The 25,914-nt window shown below is 41.3% G+C and overlaps 2 protein-coding genes across 3 annotated transcripts in view; one reads left to right on the top strand and one right to left on the bottom strand.

Moving 5' to 3' along the window:
• Window positions 1-1,442: 1,442 nt before the first annotated feature.
• sgcb (sarcoglycan, beta (dystrophin-associated glycoprotein)) lies at window positions 1,443-14,470 on the bottom strand. Of its 2 annotated transcripts, none has more exons than XM_073064679.1 (6): window positions 14,390-14,470; window positions 12,006-12,212; window positions 9,583-9,768; window positions 8,140-8,331; window positions 5,803-5,934; window positions 1,443-5,296 (listed from the first exon to the last, which is right to left on the bottom strand). In XM_073064679.1, exons 1-6 carry the CDS (start codon window positions 14,441-14,443, stop codon window positions 5,093-5,095), a joined length of 975 nt encoding a protein of 324 aa, XP_072920780.1. In that variant the 5' UTR covers window positions 14,444-14,470; the 3' UTR covers window positions 1,443-5,092. The 2 variants fall into 2 exon arrangements, with proteins under 2 accessions (XP_072920780.1, XP_072920781.1); XM_073064680.1 differs by lacking the exon at window positions 14,390-14,470 and adding an exon at window positions 12,943-12,990.
• A 4,515-nt stretch (window positions 14,471-18,985) lies between these two features.
• spata18 (spermatogenesis associated 18) overlaps window positions 18,986-25,914 on the top strand; it is a 61,008-nt gene continuing 54,079 nt past the window's right edge. Inside the window, 2 exon segments of the mRNA XM_073064678.1 lie at window positions 18,986-19,122; window positions 24,931-25,036. Of these exon segments, the coding sequence (XP_072920779.1) occupies window positions 19,036-19,122; window positions 24,931-25,036 (193 nt within the window). The 5' untranslated portion in view covers window positions 18,986-19,035.

Raw genomic sequence — 25,914 nt, 5'->3', positions numbered from 1 at the left:
TTCTGCAGATGCTAGAAATACAGAGCAACACATAAAAAACGCCGGAGGAGCTAAGCAGGTGAGGCATCTATAAAAATGAATAAACAGTTGATGTTTTGGGCCAAAACACTTTATCAGGACTGGAAAGTTAAGGGGAAGGAGCAGTATAAGAAGGTGGGGTGGGGTGGAGGGGAAGGAGTACAAGTTAGAAGGTGATAGGTAAAGACAGGTTAGTGGGGGGGGGGTGGAATTTAGTAACAAGCAAAGAGGTGATGAGTGGAAAAGGATGTATTGTTGGGGCTCTATTAGGTATCAGACATTTGAATTGAATTGACTTTCTTTCTTACATCTTTCACATACATGAGTAAAAATCTTTATGTTACATCTCTAAGTGCGCAATGTGCAATCATAGTAATTTATAATAAATAGAACAGTCAATGTAACATAGAAATACACTCAGATCAGCTTGAGTTAATCAGTCTGATGGCCTGGTGGAAGAAGCTGTCCCAGAGCCTGTTGGTCCTGGCTTTTATGCTGCAGTAGGTACTGTTTCTCAGATGGTAGCAGCCGGAATAGATTGTGGTTGGGGTGACTCGGGTCCCCAATGATCCTTCAGGCCCTTTTTTCACACCTGTCTTTGTAAATGTCCTGAATCATGGGAAGTTCACAACTACAGATGTGCTTATTGCAGAAATTTACAACATTTTGTCATTGACTATTTAATAACAAGGTTCTCTGTGTTGTGCCATTATGAAAGAGATGTTAGTTAGAAAAAAAAAAATCGCTTGTTGATAGTACTTGAATGTCAATATTTCAATGGCTACTTGCGATACGGTGAGCAATGGCATTGGTATATTGAATGAACAGTTCTGAATTTTGCAATAGGCGCTGAGTTATACTGCGTTGTAATTGGTGAAATGTGGAAAGTGGTTAAATCTAGCATATATGTGGGGATGTGGGCTGGACTATTGGGGTTGATCTGTAATTCTGCAAAACAGAGGAAGTTAAAATAACTGCTCTTACACCTTAACATGTTCAAAAGAAACCTAGATTTACCAGTACTCCAATCACAAAGTAACTTAGCTTCATTCTAGATGTAACATTTTAATGACCTACTTTTTCCTAATTGTAGTTTTGTAGTTTAATACTCCAATTCTATAATTTATGGATGCTGCCATTGAGAATTCCTCCAAAAAACACATTTGCTCACAGGTTTCTCTTGGCTACAACTGGTTGCAAAAAGAGGTCCATTCATTCAGCAACAATAACCTCAGCATATTTCAGGCCCAAGTAGTTTTGCACTTGACTGACAATTACTTAATACAATTTTTTTCATCCAGTACTCAAATTGCTTAGACTTGTAGTTAAAGGGTGCATTTAATTGTTTTAAGTTAGATTTGCCCAAGATCTCCCATCTCCTGATGTATTTTTGTTTCAACCAATTAAATTTTAATACAATCATGTTCAAGTATATGGGATTTTATTTCTTGTAAACACCAAGGCAATTCTTCAAATACAGGAGTTTATTCAGCGCTGTATTTTTATGTAATTACAATGGCAGTTCTTTGACTTTAGAAGCTTAATACAATTGTAGTGTAAACTTATTTAGTTTTAAAAACTGAAAACATGAGAAATTTTGCAGCTGCTGGTAATCCAAAGCAACATGCATAAAATGCTGGAAGAATTCAGGAGGTCAGGCAGCATCTATGGAAATGAATAAACAAATCCACATTTTGGGTCAAAACCCTTCTTCGGGAAGGACGACAGACAATGAAATGGGAAGCCAAATAGAGAAGGTAAAGAGTTGGAGAGGAAGAAATCTGATAGGAGAGGAGAGAGGACCATAGGAGAAAGGGAAGGAGGTGACCCAGGGGTGGTATAGGCCATTTAGAAATAAAGGGCAAGAGTGGGGAAAATAGGAGGGGGGGGGGAAAGAAATTTTTTTTACCCAAAGGAGACATCAATATTTATGCCATCAAGCTGGAAGCTACCTACACGGAGTACAAAGCGTTGCTCCTTCAACCTGAGGTTGGCCTCATCATGGCACAATAGAAGGCCATGGACTGACATGTCGAAATGCAAATGAGAATCAGAATTAAAATGTCTGGCCACTGGGAAGTTCCGCTTTTGGTGAATGGAGCGGATGCGCTCGACAAAGCAGTCCTCCGATTTATGAGAGGTCTCACCAATGTACAGGAGGTTGCATTGGGAGAACCAGACACAATAGATGACCCCAGCAGATTTGCAGGTGAAGTGTTGCCTCACCTGGAAGGACAGTTTGGGGTCCTGAATGGAGGTGAGGGAGGAGATGAATGGATAGATGTAGCATGTTGGCCATTTGCATGGATAAGTACCTAGACTCAGAGGGAGATTGGTAGGGAGGAACGAATGAACGAACAAGTGAATCACAGAATGGGTGATCCAAGCAGAAAGTGGAAAGAGGGAGGATGTTTCAGATATGTTTGGTTGTCGGATCTCTTTGGAGATGGTGAAAGTTATGGAGAATGTGTTGAACGTGGAGGCTCAAGGGGTGTAGGTAGGGTGATCGCAGATGTTTGGGAAATGTAGATGTGGGCGACGGCAGCATCAATGGTAGAAGAAGGGAAATCCCATTCTTTGAAGGAGGAGGACATCTCTGATGTCCTGGAAAGGAAAGCTACATTTTAGGAACAGATGCAGCTAAGACAAAGAAACTGAGAAAAGAGAATAGCATTTTTACAAGAAACTGGGTGGGAAAAAGTATAGTTAAGATAAATGTGGGAATTGATAGGTTTATAAAAGATGTTGGTTGACAGTTTGTCTCCAGGAAAATTGAGAAAAGGAAAGTGTCAGAAAATGAACCAAGTGAATTCAGAGGCAGGGTTGGTGAAATTGTCAAGCTCGACATGGGTGCATGAAGCAGCACCAATGCAGTCGTCAACATAACAGAGAGAGAGTTAGGGAGCATTAGAGCATGGACTGTTCTACGTAGCCAATGAAAAGGCAAGCCTAGCTGGAGCCCATGTCCACCCCTAATTGTCTGGAGAAAATGGAAGGAGCTGAAGGAAAAACTGTGGAGGGTGAGGACCAAAAGCAAGAGAAAATCTGCAGATGCTGGAAATCTGAGCAACACACTGGCCTATTGGGTTCCTCCAGAATTTTGTGTGTTGCGAGGGTGAGGACCAGTTCTGCTAGATGGAGAAGGATGGTGGAGGGTTGGTTCTTTTACTGAGAAAAAAAGCAGAGCACCTTAAGGTATACTCGATGGGGGAATAGAAGTGTATACGGACCTGTTTTAAAAATTAAAATTGAAATATACATACCCTCTAATATTTAGTCATTATTGAAACATTTTATGGAAGTAGTAAATGATTTTTCCAAAATTGACTTCACACACAGCCTTAAGGTCAGCTGATATGAATTAGTTCCATTAGAAGTTTGGATTTATTCATCATTTCCTTCATTTTTAAAACTGAAAATTCAATGTCATGCATTATATAGACTTCTTTTAAAAAAAACTAATAAATATGCCAAATGATATATTATTATTGCAAAACTAAAAGCTATCCGAAATAAATTTAATAACTGGATCAAACTTTTGATTAATTGAGCTGTAACAAACTATATGTCAGAACCAGGAGATATTTAACAGCACTTAATGTCAATAATTAAATCTATTCCATCCTTTAGTTTTCCAAATAGCTCATACTCAAAAAGCAGCCCAAAAGAGAACACCAAAGAAGCTATATTATCATATCTCAATATGCTTTACATCTTGTTGATACATAATACTGAATAAGAATGATTTTAAACCAATAATCTACTTAATACTGTCATATGATAAACAAGAAGCACAAAATAAAACTTAATTCTATTATTAATTTTTAAACAAGTAAAAATAATTAAGTGTTTTTGTTCGTAGCAAATATTTGCCACAGTTGGATATCTGGTGACAGATCTTACTGGAAAAACTGCTGTACAGTATAATTAAATCGAGTTTACTGCAGTTACAAATAAAGAGAGTTGTGAAAAGCATGCAGGTCCAGTTTTGTTAAACTAATCTCATTGGTTTGGAGTATTTTAACCGTCCAATTTTATGCATTGGCCAAAACCAATGGGGAAGTTATCACTCAGCAGCATAGAGGCTTAAACAGAGTAAGGATCAAGCAATGCCTGACTTTGTACCCTTTAGCAAGTAACAATTAGATCTTATTCTTTATGTGACTGTACTATCATACATTTTGTTTCGGTTGTTTATACAAAAGTATGTCTTCTTTATACATCTTAATAAGATACCTCTTATGTAATTTGGAAAATAGAAAAATGTCTCTTATGATATGGGATATTCCCCTGCCTGCTTACAGCCAAAAAGAACTGTGCTCCAGGGCTCCTATCTTACAAGTATTTATTCATTAGAATTAATCTGAATAACTTAACAAGTTCACATATCACTGGCCAAAACTCAAAGGCAACTCTAAATATTGTAGTTCCACACTTGCAGCAATCTTAAAATTGTCCTCCAAACCAAAGTTGGTAAAGCAAATCTGAGCATGGCAAAGTTAGATTGGATAAACTATTCCTGCGGAATTTGTATATAATGAGGTTCTCTGAAATAACCATTTTACCAACAGATTTTGATTTGTACTACTTTGTGACAATTTAACACATACAAATAAAATGCCAAGTTTTCAACAGGAATTGTATAGGCCAGCTTTGATGACATTTGTTTCTATTTTTTTAAATCAATATAAATTGTTTCACTCATTTTCTACATTCACTTTAATGCATATTGCTGAACTTGAATTGAAGTCTGATCTGGAAAACTAAATATTGTTATTAATAACATTTAAGCTCCTGACTAACAGTGATTCTTTTTTAAATCATTGAAAAGTCTTGTTGGCCAGTTCTATAGGACTGGAGTAGGAATAGAAATGGCTTACTCTTTAGTTTATTTCTTGGTACAAAGTGCCAGTCTGCTGAAAAATAACAGCTGACTTTTTTAGTGGAACATTTACCTGTCACTATTCACAAAAGACAGTGTTATCATGGAGCAGTTAGTGGTGATTGTTCTGCATTAAATTGATCTCTTTCATTTGAAACATTACAATAGTGCACCACTTGTAGACTGTAATCCTTATAGCACAATTCCGCAGGGGTTATCGGATGTTTGGCAGCCTGTATTTCTGCTTTTCACCTGGATGCGGAACAGTGTTCCATCTGCACACATGCAGAGTTTGTAGCGTTCCCAGCCATCATCCACAAGGAACTCTCCATTTGACGAATTTGGAAGTCGTGAGGTGTTGATCATCACAGTCCCATTAAGAATAATACTGTTTACCTAAATAAAGTGATAGTGCATCATTATATACACATTTTGGAACATTAGGAATACAATGCCTACATTTCATTGGAAACAAAGTGAATTAGTGACTTAAATTTCTAAGAGTAAAGTTTTTGAGTAGCCTAAGCCTAAAGCATTCAAAATTCAGATTCCTAGTTTCACTTTGTTAGTTTTCTCATTTTCATTTCCAGGACATTTCAAACACTAAGCATTCCATTTAAAAGCAATGGACTGTGTTCTAGTTTCTGAGAAGCCCACATAATTTTTGTTGTTTCTCCTCTCCACTAAGTCTTATCTACTGCAAACTCCACAGTAAAATACTGGGAATTATATTAAATACTTAACATCACTCACAGTGTAAATAACACATTTTGCAATACATACTACACTTCAAATACCTTTGAAAATTTATTCTGCACAAATTGTAAATTGAGAGTAATTTGAACAATTGTCTACTTAAAAACAAATTAAAATTCATAAATGCTACCAATCTCTGCACTTACTGCCTTGAGTTCCATATTATCCTTCATTCGGAATTCAATGGTTTTGCCCATGATAAAGACTCCTTCATTTCCACGCACAATCACACGGCCACCAGAATGAATATGGAGATCAGTGGTATGATTGCTTGTTATCTAGAAAGAACAGTTTAAATATTTCAAATTAAATTGATTAAGGTAAGATTAGCGTTATTTGTCACATGTACATCAAAACATATAGTGAAATGCATCATTTTGTGCCAACAGTCAACACAATCCAAAGGTTTGCCGGGGACAGCATGCAAGTGTTACCTGCTTTTGGTGCCAGTACAGCATGCCCACAACCTGTTAACTCTAACCTATACATCTTTGGAATGTGGGAGGAAACTGGAGCCCCCAGAGGAAATCCACACAGTCATGGTAAGAAAAGTACAAACTCTTTACATATAGCATCGGGATTGAACCCTAATTGGTGCTGTAGAGCAATTACTCTAACTATTATGTTACCTTGCTGCTCTTTTTAAATATTTTATACAAATGCCAGCATATTACACACATTTAGTTCCAGTGGAAATTAGGATTTACTCCTGGTACCAGCTTATGAAATGTTGTATGGCAAAAAAAGTTATGCCTTTGTAAAAACAAGGATATACTTAAACCTATTTCTGAAAAAAGTGGCTATAGAATTAGTAGATATTTTTCCTCTGTTCTAAAATCCCATAAAAGAGTATGCATAAATATATTCATAAATGTGATATCCATAGGACACCACATGGCAACTGGCATTCATGAGCCAAGTTAAAATAAAGCATGAATACTTATCTATATTTACACAAGCTAAATGACCATCACTGCAATGGATGTTTGCAAGCAAAGAGAATGAATTACAGGAAAGTGAGAAACAAGTATTTGGACAAAATTAGATCAACATTAGATTTCATAGGTGGAATAGTTACTTATATATTATAGAAAGAGTGGTATTAGAACAGAAAAAAAAAATCAATGAAGCTCAGAACCTGCCACAATGTATTTCTAATTGTACTCCATGATTTCATTAGTTAAAAAGTTTTACAGAGCTAATAGAAGTTACTAAGATTGGAAGAGAGTTGAAAGTTGAGACTACAGTTTAGGAAAGATGCCATACTTAAGCTATTTTTAAAAATATGATTAACACTTGGATACAAGATGTGTATATTTATACTAGTTACAGTGTACTAATTTTTCACACAACTTGACTTCTTAAGCGCCGATTACTTAAAAATTACACTCATAATTCATGGTTCACACTTAAGTAAGTGTTTCAGCAAATACTTCAAGGTGCACAAAGTCCATTTTAATTATGACTAATTTACTAAGGAGAGCTTGAAAATGTGACTCCCTAGGAAAATTAATGCAACTTCCATAATTCTGAATAGCAAAGTGATCAATTTTTTTATTGGTGCATCGAGTTTAACAATTTAAATATTTAATATTGGGTATATATCATAATGAAATCAGCATCTAGCATCAAATTCCACTGGAGCAACAAAACTGTTCTTTCAGAGAGGGATCAACTTTATCTTCTGTTCTACTAAAAAGCTTTCTTGAAGTAATACATTTTTAAAGGAGACAGAACTTGAGTATCATCCTGGAGCAGACAATGACAAATGGGTCATGGCATTGGGGATGTGGCCAGAGTCCTATCCACAATACCATGTGGAAGTGGGCTCTGGCACCATTTGAACCAAGAAGGCAATAGGGTCATTAGCTCAGTAAAGGATTGCGGACTTGTTGGAACAGTGGAAAGCAGTAGTTGAGGTAACTGGAATTAGGAGAATGGGTCCATGGATAAATGCAAGGGCATCCCAAACTCTGGCTGGATGAAAATGTGATTTCGCTGAAGATTAGCTATGCGACTATTCAGCTGAGTAGAATGCAGTTCTATTTCACATAGAGATTGTTACACATACATCAGGTGTTTACAGATGCAGAAGGTTGAACTACAAGTTATGGAATTCAAGCAGCAGTAGATTTTCTATGATATACATTATCTGTGAGGCTCAGAAATTAATGGATAACATATTTATTGATGCTATCATACCAAAGGTTAAGGGTGTGCAGACGAGGAGTAGCGGGGTTGGATGGGGTGTCTGCCAATCAATAGGAGGACCAAAATTAGAGATGCAAAGTATGATGATCACTGGGACTTCATTCTACATACTGACTGGACATGTCAATCAAGCAATAACAAAGTTGAAAATGAATTCCAGAACAAAACAGGCAAGATTACTCCTGACATGCATTCAGGGCTGGAAAAATGCTTTTTGATTGAATTTATGGGCTGGTTATCTTTAAAATGAAGAATGAAAGATGAACACAAACCCTTTCTGTGGATGCCTTCAATACATTTAGTGTCTTCACACCTTTGGGCAAATGAAATTCATGAGTATCATAGTCAGTGCTGAACACAGTTTTCTGGGTCCGGGGATCAACAAAAGACATGCCAATATCACTCGTTATGGAGGTTTTGTCCTTCTCTACACTAAGTCTGGTTGTTCCCTGCTGAAACACCACCTAAATGAGCACAGAAACAGAAGTTAATAATGCTTCATATTCATTAAGCAAAACAAGTACTGCATAGGAAATCAGACAATTTGACACATTAAGTTACCAAACCATGACATTGGTTGATATAAAAAGGCTATTCTTAGGAGAGGATTTACAGGAATTGGTTTACAAGTTTTCAATTACATCTGTCCACAGTTGAGAGAGGCAGCACAAGCTGAAATCACCCCAGCCTGTTACTCTTCACACTACAAAATTTACTCCAGGACTACCAGAAAATAAAGGCGCTGTTCACGATCCCTCTCTCCACTCTCCTTCCTGTAACATGAAATGACACCAGGAACAAAGTTTTTAAAAAGGACGAAAACGTGCATTCTGCACTACAAAATGAAATATTGCATTGAAATCATTTAGTTTTGAATCTTCAACTACCTCTTCCAGAATGTACCAAATACCTTCACTATTTTCATATAGAAAACCCTGATTTTATTGTACCAATACACTTTTTAAAATAGCACACTCTACATATCTACTGTAATTAATATTCAGACAAAACCTGTCAGATATCTACACATTAATAGTGTACTTATTTCTCATACTAGTCAGTTCCCTCTTAGAGACTGTGATCAGTGATGTGATTTAAATATGTTGGTTTTGTTGACCATAACTCTGCATGGTTGGGAATATTCTGGAATAAATTACTTTTATTTTATTTAATAATAAAAATGAGTAATAAAAGGGCCTCCAGCCCTTCGAGCCATGCTGCCCAGCAACTCCCAATTCAACCCTTGCCTAATCACCGGACAATTTACAATGACCAATTAGCCTGCCAACCAGTACATCTTTGCAGTTTGGGAGGAAACTGGAGCACCCGGAGGAAACCCACATGATCACCGGAGACTCCTCACAGACAGTGACAGGAAATGAACCTAGGCTGCTGGTACTGTAGAGTATTGTGGTAACCACTACGCTACCGTACCGCCTCATGGTAATTGTCCAAACAAATGAACTTTGCAAGAGGCCAGCTAAGTTAGAGTGTAACTGTTACCATTTCTCAAGATTGCTGGTCATTTCCATGTGTATTTTCAGAACATACAGCAAGACAAATGCACTGGCCAGTACTATATTGATTCATGAGTATGCTCACTCTCCATATCAAGCTTAGGCTTTTAATAGCCTCAATGGTTTTCTAATCTCTATTATTTTGTTCATGCTTCACTGAATTTATAACCATGGAATATAACAAAAAAATCAGCTTACTGGTTGATTGTTGCCAGTGATCAACAAGTCTTCATCTCTTCTTCCTCCCACTGTGCTCTTGTGCATTGGATATACAACTCCCATGTCAGACTCCTGTTTGAATCGTAACAAGCCCTCTTCGTGGAATTCCATACTATCACAGCCATTGGGGCCAATTCGAATTACAGCCCAGATAACAAGTGTAATCTGAAACAGTAATAGTCACACTAGCTTTGTGTCCCATTGCTAAAATAGAGCAAAGCAATATGCTTCAGTAAGAAGTTATATTACAAGAAAATAATTAATAGTGCATTTCAACCAGATTTACTTTTAAACGATTTTAAAGTTAACACTATATATATATAAAATTTATAGTTTTATTTTATGCATTACACTGCACTGCTGTCGCTAAACAACAAATTTCACAACATACTGTGTACCAGTGATATAAACTTGATTCTGATTCCTTAAAGATAGAAAAACAGAGAAAATCTCTCAGGCTCAAAATCGCTATAATGATCTTCAGGTGTGGAGCAGGTTTAATGGACAAAGGAAAGGAAAGGCAAACAAGAGATGGAAACGTGAAGGATGATTATTTTATTCTTTCCTTCTTGTTCTTCTTCTTTCCTTGTTTGTCTCCCTCCAGTGCAGAAAACTGTCCAAAATATTTCCCTGACAGATTTTTACCTACTAATGATTTAACTGAAATGGATCCTCTCACTCAACATGAGTAAAACTACAGAGCTGACTGTTGACCTCAGAAAGGGAAAGGCAGGCAAGCATGTGCCAGTCTATGTTGGGAGGTGAGCATGTGTCAATCCACACTGGGTGATTGAGGGGAGAGTGTGTCAGCAGCTTTAAATTCCTGGGCATTAACATGTTGGATGATCTGTCCTGGGCCCAGCACACAGATACGTACACACATGGAAGCACCCCAGCACATTTACTTTCTTGGGTAGTTAGGAGGTTCAGCCTAATGTATATGTACATACGGCAATAAACTTAACTTTGACCAAATCATACCAGGATTCCATCCCATAAAGAACACAAATATATTAACAAAGGGCAATGTACCTCAGATTGCACAATAACATCATGTCTTATTTGAAATACAAAAATAAAACAACACAAGTAAGGAATTTAGTGTTATGAAAAACTTTCACTCAGTGACCACTTTATTAGTTATCTCCTGTACATAATAAAATGGACACTGAGTATGTTAGTGCTCTTCTGCTGCAGTAGCCCATCCACTTCAAGGTTCGACATGTTGTGCGTTCAGAGATGCTCTTCTACACACCACTGTTGTAACACATGGCTATTTGAGTTACTGCTGCCTTCCTGTCAGCTTGAACCAGTCTGGCCACCCTGCTCTGACCTCTCTCAGTAACAAAGTGCTTTAGCCCACAAGAACTGATGCTCACTGATTTTCTTTTTGTTTTTCACACCATTCTCTGTAAACTCTAGAGACTGTTGTGCGTTAAAATCCCAGAGATCAGCAGTTTCTGAGAAACTCAAACCACCCTGTCTGGCACTAATAATCATTCCATGGTCCAAGTCATTTAGATCACATTTCTTCCATATTCTGATATTTGGTCTGAACAACGAAACCTCTTGACCATGCTTGCAAGCTATTACTCACTGAGTTGCTGCCATATGATCAACTGGTTAGATATCTGCACTAACCAGATGTACAGGTATACATAATAAAGAATACTGAATGTATGTAGTTTTAAGTAATTAAAAATATCCAATATAAAAAAGGCAAAGACCAAATGAGAGGATAAAAATTAAACATTTGTAATACAGACAATGCAATACATTTTAGTGTGAGACACATAAACCAGATGTATCAAACCAACATTCTGAACTTCGAATGCAAGCAGCAGAGTAGCCATGGCTTGCAAATAAAAAAACAGTATGTACATGTACTCAAATTTACTTTATTGCAATAACCAATATTTTGGTGCTCTTCACAACACGAAGTTCAAAATCACTATGCCGACAAGAAGTAGCAGATTTTCTAACATTTAATGGAAGTGCTAGAAAGTTAACTCTTTTAGATGTGAGACTCAGATTTTATGTTGTGGAGCAGAGAAACAGGCTCTTGGGTGCACCAAATCCACAGTGACCATCAAGCACTCATTTTTACACTAATTCTACCCTAATCCATTTTACTCTTTCCACATTCCCATCATCTGAACACTACAGCCAATTTACAGTGGCCATTTAATCTGTTAACTGGGATATGGAGGGAAACGAGAAGAGCTGAAGGAAAGCAACACAATGACGTGTAAACTCTGCAGAGACAGTACTGGATGTCGAGATTTTGACACTGGGCAGCAGCAGCTCAATGCTGACTCAAAGCAATTTGAAAATTATTTTAAATCTTATATTGATATTAAATGTAATTGGTTGTCAAATTATTGCCACAACAAAATACTTACAATTAAATTAATCACTGCCAGGATGAACATAAGGACAATTACACAAATTGCCAGATTACCCTTACGACCCCGTAACCCTGTCCTGTGCAGTCTTTCTTCATCAATGGGAACATATCCAGCCTTGAAGTTGCTGTTGTGCTCCTTATTTACATTTCTTCGGTCAACTGCTTTCTCATGCATGGAGCAACGGACAGGACCATTTGAACTCTGGATTAAACAACACGCAAGAAAAATAATACCCAATGTTAACATAACAAATAACATATGATTGTTTTAAACTGTTATTCATTTAAAATAAAAGTTTTCCTCTGAATCAATTTGGACCCTTTACTGAATATATCAACTGAAGATATCCTAAATTGAAACTTATGGATAAATACTGTATTTGTAAATAGCCTTTGCCAGCATTCATTCCAAGAGTTAAATAAATAAATTTACCACCCCAATACAAAGAACAGGCAAAAAAACCCAATATCTTTTGAACTGACTAGACAAATATTTATGAACAAAGTTTTTGAATTTCTTGCAATCTAAAACTACCAGAGAATAAAATTGAGTACGGGATACAATTCATTGTATGCAAATGGCTTAGACAGGATGCAGCTTTACCGTAAGAAAATGTGCACCACTCACATTTTTTTAAAGTAGCTCCATTTCGAAAACAATTCTACAATTATTCCAACAGCTACTGTATACACAACAGGAGGTGAATTCCAGATTAATCACCATTCACACCATGAGCTAACCACATTCTATTCTTGCATATGGCATCCCCCCCAAAATGGTTAGCAAGTTGACATTCAATTTGACTGCATTCTCCTTTACTGATTCTTTTTCAATCAGAAGAGCAGTGGTGTTTCAAACTATTTCTCACATGCCACACTTGGAGGGTAAAAGTTAGGAAATCGAAGTGTGAAAGAAAAAAAAAATCAGTTACAGGCTTATCTTCTTTTTTAAACCATAGAACCATGCAGTGCTGTAGTCCACCCTGAACCAGATTTAACAACGGCCAGTCCAAACTTGACCCAAGAACTCGAGCTAACAGTTTGCTACAAGTAGACAAGCTCTACAATAATGTAATACACTGAGAACAGGAACTGCTTCCTATGTTCCCTGCATTTTCCTGGCTATTTCCAGGCAGTATGTCCTATCATGTTCCATAGCACTGAGTGCAGTCATCTATAAAAAGCTGCCCTGCCCCATTTGAGCCGAGTCCAACAAATTATATATATATATATATATATTTTTTGATGTCCAACCTGACTCATTAAACTTTTATGGGCTAGCCAGACTCTGGAGCACAGAGCAGTTCAGGTAAATTGGCTCCAACCTGCTGAAAACTTGTATGAAATCCATTCATTCCGAAATCATTCATCAACGAATTCCTTGATAAACATTACAAATCAATTTTTGACAAAACAAGCGTTCTAGGCTTATTTAGTGCACATGTCTGGCATTATGTCACCAGCAGTTTCCAACCTTTTCTGACATCCCATTGTTGAGACATCATCAGCAGTATCTCAGGAGGTCATTGCTATCATTAAATACACTTACATATTAATTAATGGAGAAGCACAGAAGAAGCCTGTTTCCAAAAATAGTGACCTGGCAGGAAAATATTAAATAATAATTTTGTGTATAATGGCAGCATACCCATCTCTAAAACCCATCAGGGAAAAGACTATAGCAGGACTACACTACCATGAAATCCAGAAATTCATAACGGAAGGGAGGTCCATCCCCAACCTTACACAATTTCAGCAAGGCTTACTGAACTCCCAGGATCTACAAAGACTTGTCTTACAGGGTCAGAATGCAAATTTGGTTCATGATCTTAAAATGAAAGATTATCCATCAAAACGTGCATGTACGCCGTCATCCTGATTACCACTAAGAAGCAAAAGAGTCAGGCAAATTTTCTTCTTCAACATCGCTGATAACATTGATACAGGGAATAAGAACAAAGCAGAAGTGGAATTACAGAATCATAACAGTATAGGAGATTATTTAGCCCACCATGCTTTTAACAAAAATAGGCCATTTAGTCTATCAAACCTCGACCAGCATCTTGCAGAGCAATTCGGTTAATTCCACTATCCTGTTCTTTGCAGAATATTTTTACTTAGAAAATCTTCATATATTATGACTTTCAGCAGCGAATTTGATTACTGAATTTTAGATCCACTTACTGCCAATGCATTCCTAATCACAACCTCTCCTGTCAAAACAAATCCTTTCTCCCAGTACGCTACATTGTATAGGAATACATTACGATGAAACTACAGAAGGATTATTCATAAGATCACTCACTCTCAACGCTACCCTCTCCCTCCTCAGTTCCCCTACTCGTTCCTCTCCCTACGCTTCGCAACCTCCCCCCTCACCTGCTCGGTCGCCATCTTGTTCCGTCGCGCAGCCCCGCCCCCGGCCTGTTCCATTAGCAGCCGCTGCCGGGTGGGGGGAGTCCGGACCTGCCGGGAGGGAGTGGGGGTGGGGGGGGGGGGGGGAGTCCGGACGCCTGGACCTGCCGGGAGGGAGTGGGGGTGGGGGGGGGGGGGAGTCCGGACGCCTGGACCTGGCCGGGAGGGGGGGGTGGGGGGGGGGGTCCGGACGCCTGGACCTGGCCGGGGGGGGGGGGTCCGGACGCCTGGACCTGGCCAGGAGGGAGTGGGTGGGGGGGGGGGGGGGGAGTCCGGACGCCTGGACCTGGCCGGGAGGGGGGGGGGGAGTCCGGACGCCTGGACCTGGCCGGGGGGGGTGGGGGGGGGGAGTCCGGACGCCTGGACCTGGCCTGGGGGGTGGTGGGGGGGTGGGGGGAGTCCGGACGCCTGGACCTGGCCTGGGGGGGGGAGGTGGGGGGGGAGTCCGGACGCCTGGACCTGGCTTGGGTGGGGGGGGGGGGGAGTCCGGACGCCTGGACCTGGCTGGGGGGGTGGGGGGGGGAGGTGGGGGGGGGAGTCCGGACGCCTGGACCTGGCCGGGGGGTGGTGGGGGGTGGGGGGGAGTCCGGACGCCTGGACCAGGCCGGGGGGGGGGGGGAGTCCGGACGCCTGGACCTGGCCTGGGGGGAAGGGGGAGTCCGGACGCCTGGACCTGGCCTGGGGTGGGGGGGGGGGAGTCCGGACGCCTGGACCTGGCCGGGAGGGAGTGGGGGGGGGGGGGGGAGTCCGGACGCCTGGACCTGGCCGGGAGGGAGTGGGGGGGGGGGGAGTCCGGACGCCTGGACCTGGCCTGGGGGGTGGTGGGGGGTGGGGGGAGTCCGGACGCCTGGACCTGGCCTGGGGGGGGGGGGGGAGTCCGGACGCCTGGACCTGGCCGGGGTGGGGAGGGGGGGGGGGAGTCCGGACGCCTGGACCTGGCCGGGAGGGAGTGGGGAGGGGGGAGTCCGGACGCCTGGTCCTGGCCCGGGGGGTGGGGTGGGGGGGGGTGAGTCCGGACGCCTGGACCTGGCCGGGAGGGAGTGGGTGGGGGGGGGGGGGGAGTCCGGACGCCTGGACCTGCCGGGGTGGGGGGGGGGGGGGAATGAGGTCTGTGTCACTTCAGTTCTACTCGCGTACGGCTTGTCTGGCAGCGTTGAAACCGGCTGTAGCCAATCTCAGTAAAAGTGAATTTAAAAATATGAAGAAATATCTCGACTATTCTGCTTTAGTCACCCCATCAGGTTCAATGAGTATTTGTTTTGTGTTTTGAGGTTGCTGGTGAGGGAACCGCGGACAGAGCTGGCCGGGCCGGGGCCGGGCCGGGTGTTTGATTTCTGATTTCCATCTCACCGCGCTTCTGCAGAGCTGTCATACGTTCCCGATGCAGCTTCTCAAAAACAGTTTTGTTAATCACTGACTAATATGGCGTGAGATTTGTTGTTTTGTAGGAGCATTAGAGCGCAAAGACATACAATTATAAATTACATTACAAATAATAACAAAAAAAGGAGTAACGAGGCAGGGTCATGGACCGTTCAGAAATCCGATGCGTTCTGGGTGCTCACTCTCAATTTTAAGTAGTCATGGGCCAATGATTTGCGGGAGTACATTGCGCTTTAAACACCTCCTTGAATATTTCCCTCTGCCCTATAGTTTCTTGTAGTCAAATCAAGCGGAGTTTATTGTCAAGGTGTTATTGTCACGTACACAAGTAAGCTGAAGTACAGTACAATACGGCGACAATTAAAAGCTTGCGGCAGCGTCTCGGGCGTAAAAGATGAGATAGCACTCAGGATGTAAATGATACCAGACAGTGAAGAGAAGATCACGGAAAAAACAGTACATCAGTGTAAACAAACAAAAACGGACAAATCCAAAGTAGGGAAGAGCTCAGTACAGAGTGGCTTCCTGGGAGTTCAGTGTCTGATATGCAGGCCAAAAGCCAACTGATTTTTAAAGGAGTTTCAGCGACAGGTTACTGTCGATGCAATGCTCCTCAGACAGGATGAAGAGGTCAATACTCCCCAATGCCATTAGGCTTTACAATTCAACTGCCAGGACTTAAGAACTTTTTTAAAGCTATTATTAATGCTTTTGAGTTAGTGATTTAGATGCATATCATATTATTACTGAGTTAAGTATTGTATGTAATGAGTTTTTGCTACAACAAGTGTATGGGACATTGGAAAAATGTTGAATTTCCCCATGGGGATGAATAAAGTATCTATCTATCTATCTATCTATCTATGACTGGGGATGCTGACCTGGTTGACCTGTGAAGAAATATCCCTTTGGTTTACTTATCCTAACAGTGAATTTGGGCGATTTTGCAGAAGCATTGTTGGTAGCACTCCTGTACTTTGAAGTGCTGCTGTAAGTTGTCCACATTTCCAAGGTATGTGCGGGCGGGGGTGGAGTTGGGGTGGGGTTGGAGGTAGGAACCACTGCTTTCATGAACTTTATGCCAGTCCCAGTTCCTGACTACCCTCAAACCACCAGGACCCTGTTGCCCTTACACTTCCTCCCTCACCACCATTCAGGGCCCCAGACAGTCCTTCCAGGTGAGGTGACACTTCACTTGTGAGTGGGCTGGTGTGGTATACTGTGTCCGGTGCTCCCGGTGTGGCCTTTTATATATTGGTGAGACCTGACGCAGACTGGGAGACAGTGTCGCTGAACACCTACGCTCGGTCCGCCAGAAAAAGCAGAATCTCCCAGAGGTCACACATTTTAATTCCACGTCCCATTCCCATTCTGATATGTCTATCCATGGCCTCCTCTATTGTCAAAATGAATCCAAACTCAGGTTGGAGGAACAACACCTTATATACCGGCTGGGTGGCCTCCAACCTGATGGCATGAACATTGACTTCCGTTAATGCCCCTCCTCCCCTTCTTACCCCATCCCTGACATATTTAGTTGTTTGCCTGTTCTCCATCTCCCTCTGGTGCTCCCCCCCCCCCTTCTTTCTCTCTAGGCCTCCCGTCCCATGATCCTTTCCCTTCTCCAGCTCTGTATCCCTTTTGCCAATCACCTTTCCAGCTCTTAGCTTCACCCCACCCCCTCCGGTCTTCTCCTATCATTTCACATTTCCCCCTCCCCCTCCTACTTTCAAATCTCTTACTATCTTTCCTTTCAGTTAGTCCTGACAAAGGGTCTCGGCCCGAAATGTCGACAGTGCTTCTCCCTATAGATGCTGCCTGGCCTGCTGTGTTCCACCAGCATTTTGTGTGTGTTGTTTGAATTTCCAGCATCTGCAGATTTCCTCGTGTTTGCACTGAGATAGTGGTGGGTTCCATCATTGTTTGCGTTCACTGAGTGGCAACTCTGGAGATACAGGAAACAGTAACAACCTTGCACTTAATATCAACAAGACCAAAGAATTTATCGCGGACTTCAGGAAGGGGAATTCAGGTGATGCACACCAGTCCTTATTGAGTGGAAAGGGTGAGCAGCTTCAAGTTCCTGGGCATCAACATCTCTGAGAATCCGTCCTGGGCCCAACACGTTGATGCAATCATGAATAAGACATGCCAGTGGCTATTCTTCATACGGAATGTGAGGAGATTTGGTCATCAAAGACAAGCACATTTCTGCATGGAGAGTATTCTGACTGGAATGGAGGCTCCAAAACACCAATATGGAGGTTCAGAAGAGGAAGCAGAGAATTGTAGACTCAGCCAGCTCCATCATGGGCACAACCCTCCCCATCATCGAGAACTTCTTCAAAAGGTGGTGCCTCAAGAAGGTGACGTCCACCATTAAGGAACCTCACCGTCTGGGGCATGTCCTTTTCTCTTTATTACCGCCAGGGTGGAGGTACAGGAGCCTAAACGTGCAGCTTCCATTAGATATCTGAATGATCTATGAACCCAGGAGCACTACCCCACTCTTCCTCTTTTACACTACTCATATAGTATTTTTTATGTCTTGCTGGTCCTAAACTTGTTGTTTTCCTTTCAGCTTTGACCTAGTGAAATCTGGGAGCAATTTGTTAGTTACTTTTGAATATCGGTGCATATGTCCTTAGAAAGAAAAGCAAATAATCTGCTTTAAGATTTTGGAAGATTTTGATTATTTTACCAAAAGCCAGAACAATAATGGTGGGCCAAATTGTCTTTTCCGTCTTGAAAGCAGTAAAATTGCTTTTTGTTACAATGGTTTTCCATTCCTTATAAATAAAAAACTCTCTTTATACAGTAAACTTATTATTTTTCTAGAATAAAGCTATTATTAATTTGTAACGAGATAACAGATGTGTGAAAAAATAAAGCATGCATAGGAAATGTATAGACACGAATGATCGTAAATGTATCATAATGTGGGGTAAATCAAATAATAATGTTAACAAGAATATCGTGCACTTATCAACAACCCAGTGCAATTGGACAGGATACATTGTGGCAAGTTTGCCTGTACCGTTGCTACAACTAAAAGAGCAGCTTCAGCCGCAGGAACAGAACTGCGCACGCGTAGCGTCCCTGACAGCAAATAGTCAATTTTCCCAGCCCTAGTATAAAAACAGCCAAGAGCTCTCCGCCACAGGTGGCTTAGAACCGAGCGGTAGATACAGGCATTTCCAGGAAGTGTTAGTGGCTGCACCTCAGCTATGGCTGATACTTTGCGAAGGCTGGTCAACACAACGACATACAAGCTACTGCAGAATAAGCTTGAATCTTGGTACAGGGAATATCACGTGAGCTTAATTCTACTTTCTTCCATTTTCATTTGGGTAATCTAGATAAATTTGCGAGAAGGTCTCTGTACAATGTAACTTTACAGTAATCAGCGTGCCACTGTACAACGTGCAGAATTTGGGCGCATCTCTTTGCAAACTGAAATAGATTAAACATTACGGTAGCTAGAAAATAATTATGCATTTTGGTGAAAATGTTCAAATACTCTAATTTGCACCGAGTGATTCGTTGACCCTCAGTTTGGTGTTTCGTTTATTTGCAGACTGATGATTGTTGATTTGAAACAAGCGTTTTCGTATTTCACTGAATAGACTAAAACTGCGAATATTTTTAGATCTACATTGCAACGTGTCTTGGTGAAATAATTGGAAGAATTATGCGGAGTAGCGTGGAGATTTCCCGGGAGTTTGGTAACTAAGGACGCTCATTGCTATGGCAATGTAGCAACTAGCCTGAAGTTCTGCGCATTTTTGCAATCTTGCTTTCGTCATCAGGTGTATTATGCAAAACTGAAACTAACATTTGTCCTGCTCAGTGCTCAAACGTTTTATGCGTTCAACATGGTATCCTTAGCTGATATTTAAACGTTGACAAATGGTGACACTGTGCAAGAATTTACCAGCAGCATTGCATCTATACTGGAAACAGCAATTAGTTGTTAGCTTTATGTCATTTCTAAACAGGATGGAGAATCAGGAAAACATAAAATTCATCGAAGTTTCAAATTGTGAAGAATTGCACACGAACTAAAATCTATAGGTTATTTAGAATTTTATTCAAATAGGAAAATATAATTTTGGATTTAAACAATGCTTAATCATTTGGAAATGTATTTCAAACAATTATTTTGAGATGCCTTTCAAGGCTGAGTTGTATTCAATTGTTTTCAGCAACTTTGGTGACAGGTACAACCATTTATTCACATATACCAATTAGCACTTGCTTCTGTATAGGACGCATCAAAATAATTTAAATCAAAACTCCAAATGTGGAGAAACCTTCACTGAAACTTAAAATCAGAATAGGATAAGGTAATTTAGCTTTTCAAACCTGCTCTGTCATTCAATAGGATCAAGGTTAATCATCTACATGCAGTTTCGCCACTATCCAGGGGAAGAGATTTCTCCTCCTCTCAGTGTTTACCTTTGACTGTGATCCCTAGTCCTGGATTTTCCTGCCATTGGGAACATTCTTCCTGCATCTAATTGGTACAATCCATTAGAGTATTAAGAATTTCAACATGATCCCTTTTCAAACTTCTAACCTGTGGGCCAAGTGGGATTTTATTCAGCAATCTATCTCCACTCTTATTCCAGCCATCTTGACAATCAGTCCAGTGAATCTTCACTGCACTCCCTCCATAGCAAGACCATCCTTCTTCAGATAAGAAGACAAGTTTACACCAGCCACTTAAAGTATGATCTCAGTAATAACCTGAAACTTCTCATGATGAAGGGCAACACAATATTTGCTTTCTTATCCACCTAATGCATCTTAATTCTTGCTTTCAGAGACTGGTGTATAATGACACTTGACCCCCCCACAACATTCCCAGTCTATTGCCATTCAGATAATCCACGTTCCTGTCTTTTTTGGCCAGAATAAGTAGATTATCTCATATTTATCCCCATGAATAACACAGACAGTGCAAGAGGAACTCAGCAGGTCAGGCAGCATCCATGAGGATGAATAAATGTTGAGCCCATTAGGCTTCTGTCTTGCACTTGCCCGCTCCTTTATTCTGTTAAGCTCACTCTGGAGCTTCTCTGCATTCTTCACACAACTCAAACTCTCAACCCAACCTTGTGTATCCACAGATGAGAATTTGTTACACTTAGCTCCCTTGTCTAAATCACTGATTTGGACAACCAGCTCTGTATTCATACCTTATCCCCATCCACATGCTTTAATTTACGTTCTGAAAGTCTAAATCGATTTCTTCCACTGTTTTTCCTTTGCCTATTCTGCCAGTTGCAGCACTCCCTCACAAAATCCTGCAGATTTGCAAAACATGTTATAATGTCTTTTACTGGATCTTGGCATTTTTTTTTGCCTCTATCGTCAGGAACAAGGGTGACATGCTTGTGCATTGCTTCAGTTGGCTTATTGTGGAGTGGAAAGTGTGTATGTAGTTTATTTTAATATTGGACATCCATTGCGCAACAGTTACCACTGAAGCCTTAATCTGGTGGAATGGGGGCCAAGGTGACTGGTTCTGTGGCAAGGGTATTAATATTCACACATAGGTACCATCTGCCAAAGATGTATTTGCTCTCTGGATTGGGCACAACAGCCTTTGCTACTGCCTTGCTCTTGGCCCTGTTTCTTTTCCTTTTCTGGGGTATTGAATATCTGTAGTTTGAAGTTTGCTTTGCATTGAAAGCTCTGTGTTACTCTGGTAGTTTTATAATTAAGACATTCAAAATTCCTCCTTGGAGAAATGTCTTTCATGACCATAATCTGGTATTTGTTGCAAGCTAACGCTGAACCAGCGGTGACCATTGCAGCCTTCTGATGTACTGTGCCACTCCGGAAAGCTGGACAGCTAGAAGGCAATGGAGGAACACTGCTTAATCTCTCCCCTCTCTCTCTCTCTCTCCTCTCTCTCTCTCCCCTCTCTCTCTCTCCCCTCTCTCTCTCTCCCCTCTCTCTCTCTCCCCTCTCTCTCTCTCCCCCCCTCTCCCCCCCCCTCTCTCTCTATATATATATATACTCCTGCCTGTTTTACAATGCTATTATTACAATGGAATGCTCATTATTCCAGCCAAGTACTGTTAGAGGCCAGCAGGGCCTGGCCACAAGCCAGACGTGAGGAATTTACAAATTGGCTCTTTCACAATGGGGATTGCAGGTTGCCAGATGTTACTAAATTGCACAGCATTATCACTCTCATTACCTGGAGATTGTTAGCACCTTTAATTATTGTTTTGAACCTGTGTACTACAGAGCAGCGATGCCAAAGGATCTTGATCCTCAGCTGGGCAACACAACGAGAAGTTTTAACTCTTTGCTTTTAACATTCTTATTCCTCAAAGTGGTGATCTTACAATATTCTCCGTGTAAGGGATTCCTACATGACTATCCCTACACTGTAGGGATGTAACTCCACAAGGACACCGCAGTAATGTGGCGGTTAGTGTGATGCTATTGCAGCTTGGGGTGTTCTGGAGTTCAATTCTGGCACTGCTCCGTCAGGAGTCTGTGTCCTCCCTGTGCCATGCGTGGGTGGGTGCTACGGTTTCCTATGTACCGGGTACTTTAATTGGTCATTGTGAACTGTCCCGTGATTGGGTTGGGGTTAATCAGGTTTGCCAGGGGTTGCGTGGTATGGCTTGTAGTGCAGGAAGGGCCCTCTGGCCTACTCTGTGCTGTACGGATAAATAAAAATAAAGATCATGCACCGGCTGGCTCTCAGGACTCCAAAAGCACAAAGAAAAATGGTCAGATGCTGGAAATTGGAAACAACAAAAGCTTTGCAAATATTCAACAAGAAAGTTAGCTTCTGCGGAGAATTAGTTAATATTTCCAATGAACTCCCCCATTTTATGCATGGGAGTGGGGAGGGGCAGAGTTAGTTATGGGGCATTTAAAGTTGGGAATTAAGTGTTCTGTGATCCACTCCCCTAACTCCGAAACCATACCTATCTCATTTTTCTCAACTCAGACCACTCTTACTCTTTTCAATTAAGCTCCTAGTTACTCAAGGTACAGGATCCCACAGAAGCTGATGGTGTAGCTGGTTCCCTGTTCTTTGTTAATGACTCAATTTGTTTTACACTGCTCACCGGCTGACAAACACCTGCACCACAGGAAACAAACAATAAGCTCACTGGACTTCCGAATGTTCCTTCAATCTTCTCTTCCTCCTGTCTTTGAATTCATTGGCTTTTGAAGGTGACAGTCTTCTGAAAGTTCCGTGTCTAAACCTGCCCTTGCCATATAAATACTATAAATGTTCATCTGTTGTGACTGTCTTATCTGAGAGTATTAGTGTGCCACAGCCGTGGCCTTCGTTTCTCGTCCAGATGAATGGAGCTGCCCTTTTCTGTTTCCATTCTGTCCATTCAATCTTGATGAGAAATTCTTCGGCAATGGTTTTATTCTCCCACTGTTAAGACTGGATACTAAACAGACCCTTGGTGACCTCCTTTATCCAGGAGTAATAAGACCCAATCATGTATATCTCCAACTCAGTTAACCATTCCATTGGTTCTCTTTTTCAGACTGCTTGTCCATCATCTGATTTAGTTTGAGCTGCAGACTCTGTGGTCAGAGGCTTTTTCCTGGGGCTGAAATGACTAACACAAGGGGGCATAGTTTTAAGCTGCTTGGAAGTAGGTACAGAGGAGATGTCAGAGGTAAGTTTTTCCACACAGTGGTGAGTGTGTGGAACGCACTGCCAGCAAAGGTGGTGGAGGCGGATACAATAGGACCTTTTAAGAGACTCTTGGATAGGTACACGGAGCTTAGAAAAAGAGGATTATGTGGTAGGGAAATTCTAGGCAGTTTTTAGAGTAGATTACATGATCGGCACAACTTTGTGGGCCGAAAGCCCTATAATTGCTGCAGGTTTCTATGTTCAGTTAAGCTGAACCAGAAAGTGAAGACTACGTTAGGTACCCTGCGTCAACTTTACGGTCTCGCCACTTATTCCATCCCCTTCCTGTCCTGGAGGTGAACCAGACTGTTCAAACATGTTGAGCTTGGGACCCCGTGCTCTAGCCACTGCAAAGAGCACCATATTGGCTGTCTTTACCCTTACAATAGCCCTTCTATCTAATTTTTTCTGGCTTTGTCGCTTCTAATGCTTTCCTCAGCAGTTTCCCATAGCCTACATTTATTGAGCTGAGCTCCTACACACCTGCTGTCTGTATCCAATCTCACATCAGGGGCCGGTCACTCTTCACTTCCTGTTCCTGTTGAGAGAGGTTGGTCCCTAGTTTCCCAACCCTTAGTGTATCAAATTTTCATCCTTCTGTTGAAATATTTCAAGATCGTGCTATAACCGTTTCTGCAACTTTTAAAATATTTTAAAAGTTAATGAATGTCAGAATATTCCTGGATATTCAGTTTTTATCAGTTGGTCAGTCTGACAATGTGGCTGAATTTGGCTGTTGTCCCATTTGAGGGATTGGGTCTTGTCTTTGGGGAGCCTCTCCGATCAAGGAATGGATATTCTGTTGTAGAGGAGTGCAGGTAGGGCAGGCAGCTTGCTGCTCACTGAGGCAAACAGAAACACATTGTGCAATACTGCAGTTGCTGAGAACAGGGAGAATGCTGGGGGGGAAGGACGTGAACAGTTCTCATGAGGTGCAGTTGGTGAAGCTGCTGTCTAGCAGTTTCTGTGGCCCATCTCCTCGTTGGGGCTGTCTGTGCAGAGTTGTCACTTTCTCCCTACGACTGCTTGTGTTTCCTCCAGACGGTCCAGTGTCCACCCACATCCCAGCAACCTGGTGACTGCCCCTTCCTTTCCAGACTTGAAGGGTCTTGTCCTGTGATGCTGCCAGACCTGCTGGGTTCTTCCAGTATTTTGTGTGTTGGTTGATGGGTTAATTGGGCACTGTAAATTGCCCATAGAGTGGTGCTAAAGTTTGGGGGAGGGGAAGGTAGAATAAGATTTATTAGCACAGATTGGTCTGAAAGTGGTGCTTGAAAAGGTCACTGTGGGCTCGGTGAGTGGACGGACCAATTTCTGTGCTGTATCTCTATGATGTTAGTGTTAATAAGTTTGATAGGTCCAGATCATTTCACTGCAGGATAATGTGACGGGCCTTATTTGCTTTTTTTTTCCTTTGCCTGATTTGTAGATCAACTCGTGTGATCAGAACTTGAATCGATGCTGTGAGCTTATTGAACTGACCTCAAAAGTGCAAAGTGAACTGTTCTCCATCCTCAGCCTTGCAGCAAGTGAAGGTATCACGATTGAAAGCTCCTCGTTTCATTTCACGTCTAGTTTTCACTGGTCACCTGTGAGAATCAAATCACTTTCACTTTTCTTCCTTCACTGGGAGGACAGGAATTGTTCCATTTCTCTCTGCTTGGTGTTGTCAAGGATTTATTTGGGTGGAAATGAGGCTGTTTAATTTCTTTTTATTCATGTTGGAAAAAAACAGGTACAGTAAGTCATCTGCATAGCTACAGTAGCTTTCACGTTTCATTCTATGCTGAAATCTTCTAACTCTGAAAAGAATGGTATGAGTATTTTATTTCTGTCCCTTTGGCCCCAAACTATGTTAAATATCAGGAGCAAGAAATGGCTGAGAATAAACTCCTGGAAAATGTCTGGTCCTCCAAGATTTTTTAAAAAAAAAAACCCAACTTTTTCAAGGTGTTGATCCGGCTTACAAAGTCTCTTTAACTTTGAGCTATAGATTGGCGCATTGCAGTACTAATTTCTGTGGAAACTGGCATCCTACAGAATGGCAAGAGGGCCATTGGAATAGATCTCCCACCCATGAATTTAAATGAACAGGAAACTCGCCACGTCTCCTGCATGTGTGCCACCTGCCCTGCCTGCATACGCATGTGATCAGCAAGACCAAGAAACTATGACAGTTTCAAGATTGCTTTTTGCATTTTTGATGTTTTTTTAAAAAATAGTACCTTGTTGCTATAATATCTTTGGAATGCATGTCTGAGTTCCAAATTCATACCCAGTTTACACTTGTTGTTTTGTGCAGACAAAGTTGCATCAGAGCTGCACTAGTATTTGGGGGGGATTTACTGTTGGGGTTGGTCTTCTTTCAATATAAAGGAGAAAATAACCAAACCTTTCCTAGGTTCTGGGTATT

This window comes from Hemitrygon akajei, chromosome 13 (assembly GCF_048418815.1).
Source record: "Hemitrygon akajei chromosome 13, sHemAka1.3, whole genome shotgun sequence".
NCBI lineage: Eukaryota > Metazoa > Chordata > Chondrichthyes > Myliobatiformes > Dasyatidae > Hemitrygon > Hemitrygon akajei.
The sequence above is the reverse complement of the archived record's forward strand: the minus strand, read 5'-3'. Positions and strand labels throughout refer to the sequence as shown.